The sequence below is a fragment of the Pezoporus wallicus genome, unplaced genomic scaffold (genome assembly GCF_028554395.1).
Source record: "Pezoporus wallicus isolate ANWC-B61680 ecotype Strahan unplaced genomic scaffold, APGP_CSIRO_Pwel_v1 contig_2012, whole genome shotgun sequence".
Taxonomy (NCBI): Eukaryota; Metazoa; Chordata; class Aves; order Psittaciformes; family Psittacidae; genus Pezoporus; species Pezoporus wallicus.
The window spans coordinates 2008789-2030374 of NW_026639840.1; the positions used below are offsets into that span (position 1 = coordinate 2008789).

At 35.9% G+C, this 21586-nt stretch overlaps 1 protein-coding gene across 43 annotated transcripts in view; it reads right to left on the reverse strand.

Annotated features, from left to right (window-relative positions):
* Positions 1-21586, reverse strand: part of KCNMA1 (potassium calcium-activated channel subfamily M alpha 1) — a 483481-nt gene that overhangs the window by 200630 nt on the left and 261265 nt on the right. For 19 of the 43 annotated variants that reach the window (XM_057416305.1, XM_057416302.1, XM_057416303.1 and 16 more), the window contains one exon: positions 14001-14024. The exons of the other annotated variants lie outside the window; for them this stretch is intronic. In XM_057416305.1, the coding sequence (XP_057272288.1) occupies positions 14001-14024 (24 nt within the window). The remainder of the gene's footprint in view (positions 1-14000; positions 14025-21586) is intronic. 43 annotated transcript variants of the gene reach the window in all.

A 21586-nucleotide genomic window follows, 5' to 3' on the forward strand; every position in this document is an offset into this window, starting at 1 on the left:
TATTAATCATGACTGTAATAAAGTGAAAAACTAGAACCTAGATCATTTGGAGCCCCAGAAAACATCCTTTGAGGAAAGAAATTTTTTGGCTTCTCAGGTCAAATAAATCACTCAATGTGAGCATCATACCAGTTAGTATAGTGGTAGCTCTGAAAAATATAATGCTAGACTGCTCAACAAGCAAGATTCTATGCATTATGAATGTTGGTTACCTAATTTAAGGCATAAGGGAAATTACCTGGCTACCAGGTCATTACACATGCAGCCAAATTTTCCATTCCTTGTATACATTACAGGTCAAACAAGGTAAGTACAGCATGCCCTTTCCTGCCTTTAGATGCATGAATGTATACAGCAAAATTCTCCTTGATGTACAATAGCTTTATCTTTTAAGAAGCTTCAGTGCTATAGGAAATTATATTTAAATGATTTTTAAAAAACTATTTGCAAAGACATTGAAGTTATGAAACATTTCTGCTATAGTTCAAATAAAATTTCACAAAAACAGGCAGAAGGGAAGAGAAGCATATGTTAGCACATGAGGACGGCAGACAGCACCTCATACTTTACAAATACAGCTTTAGCTATAAAAACAGTGGATGTAGTCTAAAACCACAACAGGACCATTTTCTGTATGGCATTATTGAGAGAAAAGAATTTTGTCAAAATAAGGTAGGCTACACACTGAGTCACTATGCACCCTACCGACAGAAATCACAAGAAGTAAAGCAGAAGCAGAAGGAACAACCCTGCACCAGTACAGAGACTTGGACACTTAATTCCAGGTTAGGTTTCTGTAAAAGGAGAAGAAATTCACTGCAGCTAATGAAACTGCACAGATTTCTAACTAGGCTAGAGAGCGCTTCATTACCTTCCTTTCCGTGGTGTTTGTCATGATTGTTAGATAAGGTTAGCAAAAGTTGTAGCTAACAACTGTACTTTTGTACCATTGTCCTTTACAAAGCCTAAAAATATGGCAAATTAGTTAATACATAATAAATCTTCATCTTGTTTGCAATACACTTAGCACAGTAGACCACAATCCTGATTTAGACTTTTGTTTACTTAATACCAGAACTTCTGCTGATCATACCCCTAAAGCATCCTTCATTTCAGATATCTCTCCATTTCTTAGTTATCAATTTCAAAGGCAAACACTATGTCCTTTCCTTATTATTTTAAATGATTATTTTGGCAGAAAAGCATGTCACTGAGGCTAAAGAAATTATTATTTATTCATCCCACCATGTTTCTGAAATGACAGCTATGTCATAGTTTTCCTACTGCCCAATGGCTTCTAGCTCCTGTTTGTTGCCTCTTTGTCCTGGTTGGGTAGTCCCTGTGGTGAAGACTCCCACTGTGACATCTGCCTATCCCCTGATTCTTACCCATAAACATTCAACTCTATCATCACCATCATTAAGCTCTAGACAATTAAAACACTCCCTAGCATACTGGGCTACCCCACCACCTTTTCTTCATTGCCTATCCCTTCTGAAGAGTTTATAGTCATTCATTGCAGAGCTCTAGTTGTGCTTAATGATCACATTAGGACAAAGAGGCAAACAAAATATTCTGTAAGCAGCTGAGCAAAGCTAGCCCTTGTTCTCATGGGGGACTTAGCAGATATCCCCTGGAAATACAATAGAGCAGAGAAGAAACAATCTAGGAGGTTCCTGAAATGTGTGGAAGAAAACTTCCTGACAGCTGGTGAGGAAGGCAACTTGGGAAGTTTCCCAGCTAGACCTGTTGTTTGTCAACAAGAGAAGGACTTCCAGAGAGCAGAGTTTAGCCTGTTTAGGAGACTGGTTGACAGAGCCCCTTTCTCAGGAGGCAGTCCTGAAGGACAAAGAAATTCAGGAAGGCGGGACATTTTTAAAGAAGGAACAAGAAGTCACAGGAGACTTGTGCCAAAAGGTGAGCCAGCTGGGAGGAAGACTAGACTGGCTGAAATGAGAGGTTTGGCTGGAACTCAGGAGAAATAAGGAGTTTATGACCTTTGGAAGAAGGGTCAGGCAACTAGAAGCACCAAAACCCAACTAGAACTTAATCTGGCTACTGCTGTAAAAGACAATAAAAAAGGTTGCTATAAATAAATTAGCAACAAAAGGAGGGCTAAAGGAGAATTTTTTTTTGGAGGCAGAAGGAAACATCTATGAAGACTGAGGAAAAGGCTAAGGTATTTAATAGTTTAAGACTCAGTCTTTAATAGTAAGACCAGTTGTTCTCAGGGTCCCCTGCCCCCTCAACTGAAAGACAGGGACAGGGAGCAGAATGAAGCTCCCATAATCCAAGGGCAAATGGTCAGTGACCTGCTACACCTCTTAGAATCATAGAATCATAGAATACTTAGGGTTGAAAAGGACCTTAAGATCAACTAGTTCCAACCCCCCTGACATCGGCAGGGACACCTCACACTAAACCATCTCACCCAAGACTCCATCCAGCCTGACCTTGAACACCGCCAAAGACAAAGCATCCATAATTTCCTTGCGCAACCCATTCCAGTACCTCACCACCCTCACAGTAAAGAACGTCTTCCTTATATCTAACCTGAACTTCCCCTGTTTAAGTCTGAACCTGTTACCCCTTGTCCTGTCACTACAGTCCCTAATGAAAAGTCCCTCCCCAGCATCCCTATAGGCCCCCTTCAGATACTGGAAGGCTGCTATGAGGTCTCCACTCAGCCTTCTCTTCTCCAGGCTGAACAGCCCTAACTTTCTCAGCCTGTCTTCACACAGGAGGTGCTCCAGCCTGCTGATCATCCTTGTGGCCTCCCCTGGACTTGCTCCAAAAGCTCCATGTCTTTTTTACATTGGGGACACCAGAACTGCACACAATACTCCAGGTGAGGTCTCACAGGAGCAGAGTAGAAGGGCAGGATCACTTCCTTCGACCTGCTGGTCACACTCCTTTTGATGCAGCCCAGGATACGGTTGGCTTTCTGGGCTGTGAGCGCACCACACTGAAGCCGGATCATGTTTCTCATCAACCAACACCCCCAGGTCCTTCTTTGCAGAGCAAGACACATACAAGCCTATAGGACCAAATACAATCCACCTAGGTACTGATAGAGCTGGTGGAAGTGCTCACTGAGCCACTTTCAATCATTTATCTGCAGTCCTGGCGAAACAGGGAGGTTCCAGTTGACTAGAAGTTAGCAAATGCGACTCCCATCTACAAAAAGGGCCAGAAGAAGAATCCAGGGAACTATGGATCTGTTAGTCTGACCTCAGTGCTGGGAAGGTTATGGAGCAGATAATCTTGAGTGCAATCACATGGCACATACAGATCAACCAGGTTATCAGGCCCAGTCAGCATGAGATTATGAAAGGCAGGTTCTATTTGACTAATCTATCTCCTTCTATGATAAGGTGATCCACTTAGCGGATGAGGGAAAAGCTGTGGCCGTTGTCTACCTAGACTTTAGTGAAGGCTTTGACACTGCCACAGCATTGTCCTGGAGAAACTGGCTGATCATGGCCTAGACAAGTGTGCTCTTACTGTGTCAAAAAACCTGGCTGGATGGCCAACAGCTCAAAGTGGTGTTCCCCTGGGCACAGCAGTGTGGCTGGTTCTGTTTAATACCTTTAACAATGATCTGGATGAGGGAATCGAGTAAGTTTGCAGACAACACCAAGCTGGGTGGGAGTGCTGATCCGTTGGAGGGTAGGAAAACTCTGCAGAGGGATCTGGACAGGCTGGATTCATGGTTCAGGCTAATTGCATGAGGTTCAACAAGGCAAAGTGCCAGGTCCCGCACTTTAGCCACAACCCCATGCAATGTTCCAAGATTGGGGAAGAGTGGCTGGAAAGCTGCGTGGCTGAAAAGGAGCTGGGAGTATTGGATGACAATGTCTAAATATGAGCCAGCAGTGTGCCTAGGTGGTCAAGAAGGCAAACAGCATCCTAGTTTTCAATAGAAAGACTGTGGCACAGAGGACTAGGGAAGTGATTGTCCACATGTACTCAGCACTGGTGAGACATCAGCTCGAATGCTATGTTCGGTTTTGGGCCCCTCACTACAAGAGAGACACTGAGCAAGTCCAAAGAAGGGCAACGAAGCAAGTGTCTGGAGAAAAAGTCTCACAAGGAGCAGCTGAGGGAACTGGACTTTGGTCTGCAGAAAAAGAGGCTCAGGGGAGACCTTATCACTCTCTGCACTACCTGAAATGAGGTTGTAGCAAGGTAGGTTGGTCTCCTGAGTAACAGGTGATAGGACAAGAAGAAATAGCCCCAAGAACTTGCCAGGAGAAGTTTAGACTGGATATTATGAAAAATTTCTTCAGTTAGAGAGTGGTCAAGCATTGGAACAGGCGTCCCAGGGAATGGTTGGCCTTGACCATTTTAAAGGTCTTTTCCAACCTAAATGATTCTACAATTCTATAATGTTTATCTGTACTTTGAAAGAGCATCTTTAATTTGCTACACAAAAATTAAAACCAGCCACTGTAGTCATGACTTCTTGAGTTTTGAAAAGTAAAACTCATAGCACCAAATTTATTTAACTTAATGTAGAGATATTGTGCTGATAATCTATCAAGGACTATAACTCCCCTTTGCCCTGCCATCTATGTTATGTAATAAAATTACATAAAATGCTACGAACAGTGGCAGGGCTACACATGCAAGGTATGGGAGACTGACAGTTTTCTTCAGGTCAACATTTATATCAGGTGTTGTGGTTTAAGCTTACAATTTACAAAGTTAATCATTTGCTGCATTTTTATTAAACTGTACTACAGTTTAATATAAAAGTAACATCTGGAGAAGTAACAGCGGACATAGCCTACTCTGTAGTAAAGACAGAACCATATCTGATTTTTCAGGCATGGACTGCACTCTCTTAATTCTCTTCTTCACTCTCCTGTTCTTTAAAAACTACTATTCATTTCAGTTTCCCATTACTTCTATTTATTCATTCTGTTTATTATTACAACATTTATATAGCAATGCTAGTAGCTATAAAGCCCAGTTACACAGGTATCATAGGCATAAACTAGATCAGCAAGCAAGAGCAACTACAAGAGAAATAACAAAATTACTCCAGTTTAACTTTACACAGATGGGGAAAAATTTTGACAAGGTGTTCCCAGGATACTTAAATCTTTTTTGAAATCAACACTGAAGACAACTCTTTATATGACACTTTCACTACAGCTTTACAAAAGAACAAACCCCTTGTTGCTTAATTCAAAAGAATTTCCTGCTGCTTAAATAACAATTTTTGTCGCAAGTTTATTTTGTGTATTTATTATTCTTACTTATATCTGGTTCATTTGAAATGCTTTTAATGCCTTTGAAATGGTTTTACTAGGATTATTCTTCGAATAGTCATAAAATGAATGGGCAAAAAATAGTATGCATTTTAATGTTTTCTGAAATTACTTATTTCTATGAGTATATTAATATGAAACTTTCCAAAGACGAAGCCTTCATTGAATATTTCCAGGATTCTGAAATTGCAACAGAGTTGAAAACATCTTGAATGTTTTTGCCTTTATCATTTCACCTCTTGATAGGAGCTGTAAAGTCCATTTCCACTTTCAGATTAAAGCCTTGGCATCACATATCAATCTGTGCCACAGTGAAATCACTGTCATTATGACCAAGCAGAAGTAAGGAGACAAAATTCTACATTTCTTCAGACTTTAGGCCAGCTTTGCAATCATAGTGATGTCTATCTGGATGATTTTACATAAAATGCTCCCCACAATAACGGGAAAGGCTGTGCACACCCATTTCATTCTTGAAATAACTTGAATATGCAATTTACAGTTCTTCTTTCTGTGTAAGGAAGTGGAGTCCTGTACTTCTGGCACATGTCATGACAATCTGCTCTTAATGTTTCTGCCCTTTTTCTTTTTTCTTTTTAATGGCAGGGCCTGCAAGGGCTAAGATGGTGCCAATTTTTACCTATGCATAATTATATACCAAAATGTAAAAGGCTAATTTTAAGACATATTATTTTAGTTACTTCTTGCCAAGCGTTTTGAAGATAAGTTCTGTGTAAAGTATTCATGAACTGCCACAAAAGAAAATCACCTCTAGTGTAACTTCAGGAAAGTACTGATGTAAATATCGTACCACTGCTGCTACATTTTGGGCTCTTTAAGAAATTATTGAAACTTTCAGAAATTCAGAGTATTTTCCTAATTTATAACTCTAATTTTTGGAAAGAAGCATATTTGTCTTCTGAATGGTGGAGTAAAAGCTAAATCTACTATTGAAATTAGATAAAATACATTTGAATTCTTAATATTAACTCAAATTTAAAATTGTTTCAAAATTAATGTGTCTGAGACAAACTGATCACAAGTTTTTCATTTCTTTTGCTCATAATAGTTTTTAGATTGCACAATAGTGCATTATATGAAAACCACTAAAATGTGCATTTTCTATCAGATGGAATGTCCATTGATAAGAATGAATTTTAAAATGAAATTGTAATTATGCATAGAAATATGAGTAGAAGCTTCTAAAATATAAACACCAATGAATAAATGAATCCACTCAATATTTAGAAGCTCTTTAGTACCTCATAATCAGAAAACACTCTATTCACTTCTCAATTTTGAACTATGTTTGAATGCAGTTGATATGTATCAATATTCTTTGTTCATAAAACTGTGTGGTCTTTTTATTTTTTTCCAAACTATTTTGTTTAATACGAGCTTTTCTGTAATACTGAATTCCCTCAAGTTTATTTATAGATCAAACCCAATTTTAAAAAGTTTAGAGCAAAAAACAAGTTTGACACAAATTTGATACGACACTGTCCATCAATACTCCTTTAATACACATACAACAAAAAAAAAAGGGGGGTTATTGTTAGGCTTTTTAATTGTGTCTAAGTGATACAGTACTAAAGTAAAACTAAGGGAAAAGCCAGATGTATCATTTAGTAAAAGCAATGTTTATTCAATGCAGAATACTTTCTGTTTCTTTAACTATAGTTTAGATGTACAGTTTAGAAGGGCATAAGCAATTAAAATCTTCTTTACTGAAACAGGCATGAACATACAGCAAAATTATAAACATGGAGGCCTATCAAGTGTCAACATCATGAAACAAACACTGTTATCAAAAAAAAAATCAGCAAGACTAAGTAAGAATCAAAGGTGTCAAACAACTCAGAGAATGACAAGGCATAACATTATTTTTCCTATTTCACGCCTTTCATTTACTAACCAAGCTAGCCCCACAATATGAAAACAAAAAGTATTTTCTTGCAGTATGTGTAGTGATCTTCAAAATGGAAGAGGCCTTGGCAATTAACTCAATTTAGAAGGCCTCCATGTCATAACATTAATAAGCTCATTAATTTTTTGATGTCAAATGCCTTCTAAATTACTTCACCCTCCCCTAACGTTAAATGGTTCACCACAAGGGAAGTTTTGTAACTAGCATTTTCAGCCAGCACTGAAGGACATGCAGGAAAAGTTGGTTTCCTTCAAAAAACAGGAAGTGCAGCTAGCTGGATCAGAACAGTGCTTTACTGAAGTCAAGAGGAAGACCCACTTTGACAATAGTAGAAGTACACTGCAATCTGCCATCACAGTCCTAAATTTCTGGATCCACACAACTGCATGGGAGTTAGATATTTTCTGAGATTTTGTGCACTTGGAGCTAGTGAGTGAAGGAGGAACAATCCTTTTCTCACTCAGTTTTGCAGATAGTTATGAGCCAATAGCCAAAGAGGATGTTGTGAGTATTTCCTGAATCTTTTTATCTTGTCACAGATAAAGATAGACTTAAATCCTTTTTGACCACTCAACCTCCTATGTCTAAATCCTTAACTAACACTTTCTCCTACACACCAACACATACACACACAAAGAATTTTCTGCTCCCAACACAAGTTCTTTTATACTAATAGATAAGATGCTGCCCATGCCTTCTTGTCTGTCTCTCACCTTTTTTTATTGTACCTTCCTCCTCTATGGAATCCATATTGCCTATTAGTTTATCCTCCTTTTCCTGAAGAAAGGCATCAGATATATATTCCTGCATAATTCCTTAGGATTTTGATAAGTACCCTTTTTTAATTCTCTATTCTGACTCTCTTTTGCTTAATGAATTAAACTGTATCTGCCTTTCCAGTCACAAAAACTTCCCAACTTCAGTATGCGATGAATTTGTTTCGGATTACTCTATCTTACTGTCTTTTGTTTCCATCTCCATGCCTGCCTTGTGTACATATGGAATGGCCTCCCTTCTTCATTTCAACATGCAACTTTCTTATTCACATTGCTTTTGAAAATGCTTTGCTGGTCTTAGGCTCATACACATGAACCTATCTTTGAAATACATTATCAGTATTCTCTTTGTTCAATTTTAAAGTAAATAAAGAAAATATAAAACTGATCAAAATAAAAGACAGAACTGCCAAATAACATGAAATTAAGCTATCTTCCAAGATTTCCTAGACTATTGCTTAATCTAGATCTTATAAATTGCAAGCACCTCATAGGTACTGCTTTTCAGAAAAAAAGCAGGAACAATGCAAGTGCCTGTCCTTATTTCCCTTTCCTAATTTCTATCACAAAATCATCTGCTATTCTTCAGACTCTGACAGATCATAAGCAGGTATTAGATTATTACCCTTCTATTTCTAACCTAACTAAAAAAATGCACCATGACTCATCTGTTCTACAGATGCTTTCTACAACTTTAGACTAATTTGGGGTAAAATTAACAGGTTTCTCAGACTCCTTCAATAAAAAGAAACCACTGTCAGAAGAACTAAACAACAACAAAACCAGATTGATCATTACAACATTGCAACAGTATCATATAGTAGAGATACTGGTTTTCCTTATGATTAATTCACATTTCTAGATCATGTGCAAAAGAACAGGCATACAAAAATTTGATGGTTTTAGTTGTTGTTTTCTGGTGGGTTTTTTGTTTTCTTTGAATGTTAACTTATTTTAAATTTAAAGATACATTTAAGTGATGTGACTTGACAGTTTTTAGTGCAAAATTAATTCAGTTTAGAAAGTGAGATAGAGAATGTCTTCCAGTGAGAAAGAGAGACTCTTAATTTTAGTTTCTGTGATATCCATGTATGAAATTAAGAGCCAAATTAAGTTGGTACAACTGCAGAAGAAAGGCATACTTTACTGATGCCCATCTCAGAAGCAAAATATTTTGCCTGGCATAACTCTACAGACTTTTACAGAGCTATTTTCAACTGACAACATACCAAGTGACAGTCAGGTAATATCATTAGTACTTATTTTATCTAAATAACTAATTTTATCTAATACAACTTGGTAAAAATCAGTATAATGTTGTCAGGTTTCTTTTCATTTTCAAGTTTTTCATGAATTTTAAGTACATCATAGTTCAGCCCAAACATAAAATGGTACACAAGTATGATAAAAATAAACTTTTACTTACATTTTTATATTGAATTGCTGGAATATGCAGAAAATACACACATAAAAATTGCTTATACTGAAAATAGCATATTTCTTAATTTCATCAGGGTGTATATGTTCACTATTGCTTGCAGCATGTCTTCTCTAATTACTGATATCACAAACAAAAGCTAAAGGAGGATTCCTGCAGAACTGCTAAACGACCAGGAACTTAATGTTACAACAGGCATAAGTTAATGGCCCAGAGTCCATCTCCATAAGTCTAAGTTCTTTCAGTACTGTACAGAAGACAGAGCATGCACTTTTTTTCAAAATACACCATTAAGATTATCATCCTACTTTGATAATTGCATTTGAAAAGGTTTAATGAGAACCACATAGGTAAGTAGGAAGAAAATTTTATTTTATTTTGCATAAGATTTGCTAATTGCTTACCATAAACTGAGAACACTGGCAACTGTAAAGAGTACCCCATTACCTTGAAAAAAACAATCACCATGATGACAAGTCAATTCTAAGAGAATGATAGAGCAACAAAGCCAGAGATCATATTTTTAATCAAAGGGTTTTGTGTGCAACTATTATCATATTAAAGAAAGAAACACCAGTATACAGTTTCAACCAATATATTACGTTTTTAACAATATTTAATAAGCCACCTCAGTTGTATCTAGTATGCTGACTGCATTACAGAAAGATTCTGTTAAACTGCATACCCTGTTTACTAAGGTTGACACTCTTGCATGTATCACTTCATAATAACACCTTTTATTAGTTCTTACTTAGTTTTTTATTTTCTTATTTATTTAGTCATTATTTAATATAATTGCTCTTGAATATTCTTTATCAAATTGTATCAAGGAGTAATAAATTGTTCTGTTTACTCTAGATAACACAATAATTGGTGACATGAAAATGCAAACATGTCATATGATTCTGAAAAAGAATACTTAATACCTTTCCCATGTTGACACTGAATTGAGAAAATGAAATGGATCAAGTTAGTGAGGAGTATACCAGAAAAATAAAACTTCCTAAATTACAATATAGTTAAACACTGGAATAGGTTCTTTACGGAGAATGCCAAACCTCAGATTTTTAAAGCAGCGGTAAATGCTTTTAAGTATAAGAGATATGGACCACTTATAGTCTTTGCATTTGTGTATGTCAGCAGAACAATTGACACACATGGCACTCCTCCTTCTGTAGGAAAGGACCTACAAACCATTGATGCAAGGTAAGTGTCTGAACAAATTTATGTATGGCCACTCTTACCTTGCAGAAGAATGAAGAGTGGCTTCCTGAGATTCCTTCTTGCTTGATTTTATGTGATTCTATTTTGCAGCTACTCTCTGTTAAAAACACCTAAGGTGTTTTTTTCACATTTGCTATCCTCTTTCCTCAGTTTTCAACAGCCCACCATTATAGTCAGTTGCCAACTCCAACTAGTCCTTCATCTCAGCATTTTATTATCCTTCTCTTGATACTTTTAAAAATTTCCCTCATATGACTGCACTCTGAAAAAAACACATACGGTCTTAAAAAATGAGTCCTATTTGACTCTGAATTAAGATTATTAATAATTTTTCTTTTGCATATCATCCTAAAGTTGAGGTCTAATATTCTGCTTGATATGCATAACAAATTCCTCCAGGTGAATTTGAGTATTTTTTCCATATGTATCTTGCTTTCTTACATGCTGTAATTAAAAACCTAATCTTGTCCTGTGAAATCTAGTCTAAATTCAACTACCCTAACTGAAAATTTCATAAACACAAGATAAATTGGAGTGTTAAAATATTTCCATTTCATTCAGCTGACTGTTTTTTCTGGAATTCCCTCCTGCAATACTTTAATGAAAATATCTGGCTACTACCTAGTTTTTACTGAGTAGTAATAAACTAGTTTATTATTTGACTTTAATGTCAGTAGATAACTGAGCAATAAAAGCCAGAAGTACTGCAAAGGGGTAGAAACTTGACATTACATTACTGGATCAGCTTTTTTCATCAGGCTTTTTTAGTGCATGCATCCAAATCTGTTGTTAACCATAAAAAGCTATCCATATTGTGTTGATGGTAATTCTAAAGCAATCCTAATATATATTGTTTCATATTTCCAATGAAAGCATAACTGTAAACATGAACCATGTACCTTCACTCCTTCAAACAATCTGCATAAAAACAGGAAATATATTAGTCCTGAGCAAACTTTTATCAGATTCTCTCTTATTCCTCATGAGGACATTATAGCACCATGTATCCCATCAGCTTAAGGGCCCTTTCAAGCACTTGAGTCGTTAAATATGCAAGATACATTTAGGGTGCATAGGTCATGCAACTCAACTACGCCCAATCCAAACTATTACGCATCTAGCTCCCTGTAAATTATCACAAGCCTTATTTTTAAACTTGTTCCACTTTAGTAGGAATAATAGGAAAAGCGAGTTGAAGTAAAAAACCTCTTGCAACTACCAAGACTAACCATCTGAGATGTTTGACTATATGCTGAGCATCACAGTATATGTGTTTGAATTCCTCGATGTTAAACCAACTACAAGCATGATCCAGGTAACACTCACTCCCAGTATCTATAAACACGGCAGTCTTTTCTATCAGTTTCCCTTTTTCTTTCTTGGGACTCCTGGAAAGTCCTTATAGCACCTACCTTTTTAAAGTAAAAAAGCAAACGTACACATTTCTCTACCCATATACTCCTCTGGTTCAGCTTACTTTCCACATGCACATAACTCCAATCTAGTAATTTCCCCACTTAGAAATTTTCATGTGACAGCTGCTCCAGCTGTGGGGCCTGATTATTTACCAGGACTGTCTTAATGACAAATTACCATATTCTCAAGGCAAAATGCTGACACTATGAAAGACTCACTGTATAACCACATTTACTTTGCAGAAGAACAGAAACAGTTTAAACGGACAAAGAAGAAATTAAAGAAATACTTCGACTCTTTCCTAGTTCCACTTTTCAGACAAGAAAACTAGCCTGGAGCCTTAGTGACAGTCTCAATCACAGTGGCTTTTCTAAATGGGAAAGACAAAGCCCTTTCAGCAGATTACTGACACTATGCCTTTCTTTTTGAGCAGTCACTTCATCTCCATTAACAAATGGAATAAGGTATTGCCAACACCTGCAACAGTTGCTCAAATTATCCAAGCCTGATATCAAACTACTTTACATCAACGTAAGGAAAGGATTATAATGATGTTAAAAATTAATGTATCGTGGCCTTTTTTTCCAACACTATCTCAACATGGGTTGCATTGTATCATCAAACACATTTTTATACTGGACGCTGTGCATATAAAAAGGGGTGTGTAAGTTATCTTACACACTGAGCAACTGGACAGTCAAAAGGACTGCTGAAGTAATCCATTTTGCACTGATTTCAGAAGGAATGACTTCATGTTGTCATATAGGTAGACCTCTGATCAGTTTTACAGTCCCTAAAAGATTTTTACTTTATAAGAAAAAAAAAAAATTAACTGTCATTATGTGGAATATAGGAATAACATGAAAAAAAAAAAACCAACATTCTCAAGGCAGCACAGTATTAGCATGTGAGTGGCATGACAACAGTTACAGAAATTACTTGCTTTATACTTTTGAATATAGCGCACATTTTCAGTTACCTGCTTAATAATATACAGTAAGAGCATCTCTTGGCTTTATATATATATATATATGTATGTATTAATTTGCAATCTGTAAATAAATTTTTAACCCCCCAAAAGCATGAAATGAAACATCTGAACACATACACTCAACATTCGCACTCATCAACAGCACTACAAAATTGTGTTCGGATCAGATACAGTGTTTCAACTCACTTTCCAAAGTGCCATTTCATCAGGATAACTATAGGATTAGCATTTAATCATATCTTCTAATGTGGCAATGAAAGATTTATTTCAATACATTTAAGAACATGTAAATAACAGGTTGCTTAGGATGGTCACAGTGTCATTTATAAAAGAAATCTAGAGCAGCGTAAGAATTCTTCATATGAAATTTCATTTTGTTTTGCAAATCAATTCATTTTAAATTATTTTGCAGACTGTTTAATTTAATATCATAAAAAAGCATTTCAAAATTCTTCACAAATTTTGACTTTTATTAAATGGTCATGTGTAATCTTTTCACTACCACCAGCTGCCAAAGTTGGCAGAAGGGAAAGGCTTATCTTTAGGAACACTACTGGCATCGTTCAGCCATTGTCACAACAGAATAATTAGTACACTCTTTCCCACATCTTGACCACACTGCAATTGTCTATCTGGTCAATAAACTACTGTAATACTCCGTAAATTTTAAATATATAGGCCTGATACATATGCCCTATTCATTCTATAAAATGCTAAGCATACTTTACATTTGCTCAAACTTTCTAATTTTATGGCTTTTTAAAATTCCATTTCATGCACTTAATGCTCTAGACTGCATTCAGTGTATACACCATTATGGTAAGCACATTGGCATGCACAGGCAATACAAGAATAGATTATCATTAATCCCATTGACAACCAAAAAAGGTGAAGTTGCATCATGCAATGAAACCACAGCTTGGCCTGGGCTGCCATGCAGAAAAAAACCTACATCAATGAGTCTGCTGTACGGCTCCTAGGTAAGAGTTGATATGAAAGAGGTGAGTTATTTCAGCAATGAGGTCACAGGCTGAAAATGTTTATACTACTGCAAACAAAATACTGTACACAGCACCAGTATTACATGGGAGGGATGGGAGAAGGGGAACAACGGGGGACTAGAAGGAGGAGATATGCTTGTAGAGGAGGACAAAAGGATCAGAAAGAGAAAGGGAAGAGGAATTATAGATTACAGTAACAAGTCTGAAATCCAATCGGTCCTTTTTCAATAAGCATTTTGTTACTTCATTCAAAATAATCTCATTTGAGCTTTTAAAGCAAACCTGAATTTCAATGTATTTTGCAAAAAAATACCCACAACAATGGATGAAATAATGAGATACAGGGTCATTTCAAAATGTCCATAGTGCTCAGTAACTGATGAGCAACTGAAGACAATAAACACACAGATGTTGAGGTGATTTTTTCAATGCAGTGCACAGGATCTAAACCACACAGCTTTCACTGATTTGAATGCATAGTGCATTGGACTGAATGAACACAGGCAATATAAGGGATTAATTTATATCAGTGATTTATTCAGCCATCTTCTGCTGCTTTTCTAGTAAAAGACATCTTTCTACGGAATAAAGCAGGGTTTTTTTTTTCAGAAATTGTGGTAATTCTGAACTGCCTTTACCTTACTCACCTTCATAGTTGTTCTGAATGCAAAACTGCCATGAATAATACAGTGACCACCTAGCCTGCTGTAGGTCATGCACATTAGGCCCAGTACTTCATACCCTGATTCCAGTAAGCTCAGAAAGAAATAGTTGACCAGGTAATTTATTTTAATGCAACACTCACATAAGACATCAACAAGATAACAACATCTCCACCAACTAATAAGAAAGAAACACAAGCTTTCTTAGGTATTGTGGGGTTTTGGAGAATGCACATCCCAAATTACAGTCTGATTGTAAGCCCTCTCTTTTACATGACCTGGAAGAAGGACAATGAAAAAAGTATGATTCTGTAACTATAACACATTATTATATGTGTTCCATTACAAAAATGTTTGCCTCATGTTTTTCAACAGCTGTGCTGGGTTTTTGCAATTTTTCCTAATTACATTTAATTGTAAGTGGTCATGTTATTTTTATCACTGCTCCCAAATATATAAACTAATTATGCAGGATGGCAATTCATGGAACACCCAAAACAGTTTTATCAAGAAAACTAAAATTTCAGTTACTGCATAAAGTTTAATAGAATCTATTTTTATTCCAGTTGCAGAACTATTGCTTTCAGTATTTTTGGGTTTATATGCTGATAGCTTTTTGAAATATTAATATTTTGCACATTGCCACAGAAATTTACATCAAAATAAAATCAGCTAAATTGACAGTAAAAATTATTTTCTAACCTCTTGAAATATCACAAAGGATTTGTAGAAAAACCTGTCAGAACTTTTTGAATTTGACACGTAAACAAAAATTATATATTCCAGTTATAGAACCCCCAGCTGTACTAAAACAGTAAAATACATGTCCTTTTTCCAGCCAAACACTTCCATCCTTTTCACAAGGGCAGAACTTATAGCCGTGACTCGTACCACTTTTGGCCACTACATGCTATTTAACAAGGAGGGTAGGATGTTACAGGTGCAAGAACAGATTCAGTCTTCTGTTTTCAGATTGTTGCTACAAACCAACCTCACATTAGAAAAGTTTCTCTGCTTCAGCTTGAGAGAAGCTATCAAACTCATTAATTTCAAAAAAAACAAAAACGGTCAAAGTTTCCCCCTTCTGGTTTAGAAAAAAGCCATAACAAACTTTATGTAGTTTGTACAAGTCTGTTGCAAATTATAATCACTGTAAAGCATACTGTACTGTTGAAACTAAATGACCAGAGCTATCAAATTTAACTAAATTGCTGGGATATTTTGCCCTGGAGTTTAGTTCTTCCCAGTCCCTGAATATGAAATTCCATTTAATAAACCAACTACTGGCAAAGTTTTGTCTGGCAAAATAGGGCATCTGATTCTAGCTTTCTGTTTCTCTTAAGCATACTAAGATGCACAGCAAAGAAATGAGATGGGTAAAACTACAGTCTCAACATTGTAAACATTTCTGCTCATATACTCCATGGATTTCAGCTAGATATTCACATACAGAATTAAGGATATAGGATGGAGCCTTGCATAAATAGTGACCAAAAAATGCCATAAAAACTTACAACTGATAGGAATATAATAAAATTCAATGATCTAACTTACTATAGAAAGCTCACTTGTATTCAGAACTCTTTTGTCTAACCTGCTCTGAAAACTTGCATGAACAATGATTTCACATCTCTAGATCACTTGTTTAAATGCTTCATAGCTCTTACAAATACAGAAAAGCCTAAACACCATTAGTGTTGATAATTAACCTTTAGTCTTTATTATTTTTATTGCTCATTTGTATTGAAGAAAATGTTTATGGCAACAAGAATTTTTGTCTCTGACTGGAGAGGAAGGTTTCTAACATGTTGATGTCCTGGCCTGCACTTAAATTCAGTACATCTAAGCTTCCAGAATCCAGAGAACACTGCATTAGAGAGCTGCTGTCTTTTTTGTTTGTTTGATTTTTGCTTGTTTGCTAAAACTAAAAGTTGAGCTTTTTAAGACATCTGATGGTTGAAATTCCTGACTGCTTTTGAAAAAAAGAATTCATTGCATAGTCCATATTCTATGAAATGTATACATTGCATTTTTCTATGCACATGGTACTGACATATCAGAAATTCAGTTCCTTGTTCTTAGTCAGATATGCTGTTAAAGTGAAACTGCAATTCAACAAAGGTACAAAGATATAATTAAAAATTCACCCTCGTTTTCCTAAACCTAGAAAGAACAGTCAAAACATTAAAGCTCACTGCATTTAAAATTAAAGATTTATATCAAGGAGACTGATAAATATTTACTATGCATGGTAGCACATACTGCTTCAAGAAGGAGTTCAATAAAACACACCTATACTTCTAATGAAAAGTATAAATTGCCAGAAAATGTCAAGGGATAATTTCATTGTTATTTACTAAAAACTAGCTTACTCATAAAGTGATATTACAAAAAAAAAACAGACTATGGATAATCTATTTTCCCTATGGTGGAAGCACTTAAGCCTGACAATTACAATGAAGACTTGCAACCATTCTAACATTAAAAACATGTATCAACCGCTATTATTACATTTACATTATATCATGTGGTATACTAGAAATAAAATTACTGTAAAACTGTTGTCACAGGATTTTTTGCTTTGAAAAATAGGTAGCCAGCACAGGAGTTCACTATCAGTTATCTCTATATTCTATAATACAGAAAACTCAATTAGAACCTATCAAATTATTTTAACTGCTTAATGGAAAGCTAAAGTTATTAATAAAATATTAATGCACTTTAAAAAGAAGACACTCTGGATAGCCAGAAGAATTAGTATTTTGAATACTAGAGAAAATCATCTCCAAACTCCATTACTCAGAATCATCAACCTATCAGTGCCGTAAATCTTGGCACTAGCTGAATAGAATTATATTGGCTTTATAAATCCACAGGGGCTTCCTTCTCTTATAGCTACTTTTTTGAAATGGAACACAGTCTACCTGGAACTAAAGTTCTGTAATTCATTCAGCCTCTCCTAGCAGCTTGCATGTATCCCTGAGGCCTTAAAATGGGTTGTATTTATTATACACAATGGCAGTAACATATTGGAGGTTATAAACGACAGGCATGCCTTTATATTCACCCTATCTGACAGTGAATTATGGCCGCAGGAAACACAAGTTGAAACACAAATAGATGTATTCCACTTCTGCCAAGTTGCAGAAGACAATGGCATGAACTGGGAAAATGAAGAACTGCCCACTGTAGGAGAAGATCACGTTCAAGGTCATTTAAGGAATCTGAAGGTGCACAAGACTGTGACCTGGTGAGATGCATCCAATGTAGCTGCCAAGCCGTTATCTACCATGTTTGAGAAGTCGTGCCAGCCTGGTGAAGTTACTGTTGCAGACCTGAGGAAAAGGACTTGGGGGTGTTAAGTGGTGAGAAGCTCAACGTGAGCCAGCAGTGTGAGCTTGCAGGTCAGAAAGCCAACCATAGGCTGGGCTGCATCAGACAGAACATGACCAGCAGGCTGTGGGAGGTGATTCTCCTCCTCTACTCCCCCTCTCTTGAGCCCCCACGTGCAGTACTGCATTCAGCTCTGAGGCCCCCAATGTAAGAGGGACATGGACCTGCTGAGTGAGTCCAGACGAGGAACATGAAGATGATCAGAGGGCTGAAGTACCTCTCCTATGAAGACAGGCTGAGATCGTTGGGCATATTCAGCCTGGAGAAAAGACTTACTGGAGATGTTGTAACAGTCTTCCAATACCTAAAGGAGGCCTACAAAAAAAGCTAGAAAGGACTTTTTACAATGGCATGTAGTGATAAGACAAGGGGAATAGTTTTAAACTGAAAGAGGGTAGATTTAGATTAGACATTCTTTACTATGAGGGTGGTGAGACACTGGAACAGGTTGTCCAGAGAAGTTCTAGATGCCCCAAGCCCAGAAATGTTTGAGGCCAGGTTGGACAGGTCTTTGAGCAATCTGATCTAGCGGAAGGTGTCTCTGTCTGTGGCAGGAGGTTTGGAACTAGGTCCCTTTAACCCAAACCATTCTATGATACACGCTCTCCAGCTGATTGTGACATTACTTCAGATCCATACCAGTAAATAAACAGATATGGAACAACCTTTGTGCTTCTGTAAGTATCAAGGTTTGCAGTTTCATGTACTTTAAAAAGCTATACTAGCTCTATTCAAGAAATATTTTTGTTTTGCACATATTTATTCCGTTTCCCAAAATGCATTAGTATTACTAATGCAGCTCTGGACAAAAGTAAAAAATAAAAAAAAAAATAAAATATCTTAAATCCCCTCCTCTGATCAATTTGAGAAAAACTGAGAAAAGTTTTCATGCCAGCATTACTATGCTGTACATGCACCAAGGAACACTCCAGTTAAAAAATGTCTAAGAATTTAATACTATGGAAATGCATAACTGAAGAGGGATAGATATTTAAAAGACATGCACAGCTAAAATAATCCGTGCACTTGAAAAGTATGAAGAATTTTTCAGTTACTAGAGTGTCATAATGATTTTGAACTCGCATATAGAGGCCATTTGCCATAATTGTTTATGCCTTTCTCTCCTACTAGTAACAAGCAGTTATAATGAGCAGAAGGATAATTTTATGTTAAAGAGTACATTGTACAATAATTAGGAATCAAAATATTTTGGATTTTCATACAGATGTTTGGATGAACAGATAAACACTCCATTCAAAAAAGTGTATTTTTTCACTGTAAAGGTGTCTCTTTCACTGTAAAGGTGTCTCTGTCTTCAGGATCACGCATATTTAAAAAACTTATCTGTCTAGACATTTTACACTACGTATTATGAATGTACAGGGACAGATATAAATTTTGTTTTAAGATAAACAAATGAAAGAGTTAAAGCAAATATATTTAGCTGAAGAATAAAAGAGCCTACGAGGTATTTAAAATTACTTAAAATATGTTTCAACTTTTTTATATTAACTACATTTTACTAACAATTTTAATTACGTTACTATAAATTACATGATAGAAATATATATCACCTATGCTCTAAGTTCTGCATTACCTTCCAGTTTACTGTAAAAAAAACTATACAAAAGGTTTATGATGTACTAATGGACTGACTTTTTTGCTATTATGTTAATATAACATTATTGGTTACTGATCCAGATGAGTAGCAATTTTCATGGTCAGTATTTTCTGTGAGGGATTTCACTTATTTTCGTCAATCAATTTGACAAAGTTAAAATCTGTTGAGCTGAAGTTACTCAATTTTCTTTATTTTTTTTTACTTTATGAGAAGGCAGATGGAAGTCCATAGAAGGTGATGTGATAATCTGTTATAATTTTATTGATGAGTAGATTGACTTGTATATAGAAATTTCACATGTTAAGATCATAAACACAGATACTAGTACTTGTGAAAACAAATGTATGAACAGTTAATGCATCTGGAGACTTGTAAAATAAAAATTCTACATATGACTGAAAATAGTAATTTCTTTATCTAAAATACATATTCAAATAAATTTGAGCTACATTGGAACACCGACCAGTTTAGTCCTGCCTATATGCACTATCCTTGCATGATATGTACTTGCCATACAACAGACATTTGAGAGACTAGAGGAAAAGCATTTTAGAAGCTAAAACAGAACAGGAACAAAACATTATTATTATCTTAGCTCTACATTTACAAGTTACCCTAGATATGCAAACAAGCAGAGCAGATAAGGCTTTTCCCCTCTGATTTTTATGAGTAGAATAAAAAAAGGAAATAAATTTTTTTTAGAAGGCACAAGCTCCACTTCTCTACAGTTCCTGCCTCTAGATATTCTATCCTGAAAAGGGAGGGGATCTTGGATACCTGAGTTCCAGATAGATGTTTCCATGACATACAGATTGTCATTACTGTTTACACAGAAGTATTAAGAAAAGACAGTAGGATCCAAAGGTAAGCATTCAACTGGAAATTCTTAATGAATTTAGCTGGATGTCTTGTGCACCACAAGCCACTGAAATTCATCAGCTTACTTCTAAAGGAAGTATTGGCATTTTAACTGAAGTATAATTTATGTTTTGATAAAGTACATCTTTCAGGAAAAAAAAAACCACAACAATCATTCCCAACATGAAAAACCCAGAGATTAGAAGTCCTCATTTTCTCTTGATAGAATATTTCAGTGGGCAGTCACTCACACTAACATTTTACACCTTATTTTCGATTTCAGCTTGTCCAGAATCAGCTTGACCCTTGTCAAGCCTTTATTACATTAAACAGCCTTTTACTTTCCTCCACAAAGATACTTACTACAGTATAATCAAATCACACATCAATCCTATTCTAGACAAACCAAAGTGATTAAGCTCTTTAAATCTGCTACTGTAAGGACTTTTTTTCCCAGCCACCAAGTTTTCTTTGTCTGCCACCATTCATTTTTTGTTTGAATACTCACTACAGAGTATCTGCAATCTTCAGTATAAGTTTCCAAAGAACTGAGATGATAAGCTGAGTCTCACAGAGCTTTGGGTATTTAGAGCTATAAAGCTCTATACTACAAATGCTGTTTGATGGAAGTTACTTTTTCAGTGGAAGACTGCTGTCAAACCTGGTATCAAAAGCATGTTTTTTACAGTGTGCACCTCATCTTCTCATATGCTTCAGGAAGCTATTATTATTAGAAAATACTGTTGCAGTCCCTTAGACATACATTTCAAATCATGTGCTACCAAGCACATGGAAGATTCTAAAGAATCTTCCAGATACCTATGTAACTTGAAACATTGCAGATTTCACACCTTGAAGCTTTCCTTTTCCTGAAAAAGGAAGACAGCCTTAAAACAACAACAACAAAAAACAAGGAAAAAAAACCCCAAAACAACAAAAAAAAACCACAAAAAAAAACCAACAAAAAAACCACAAAAACAAAACCATGCAGACATTCAGTTAT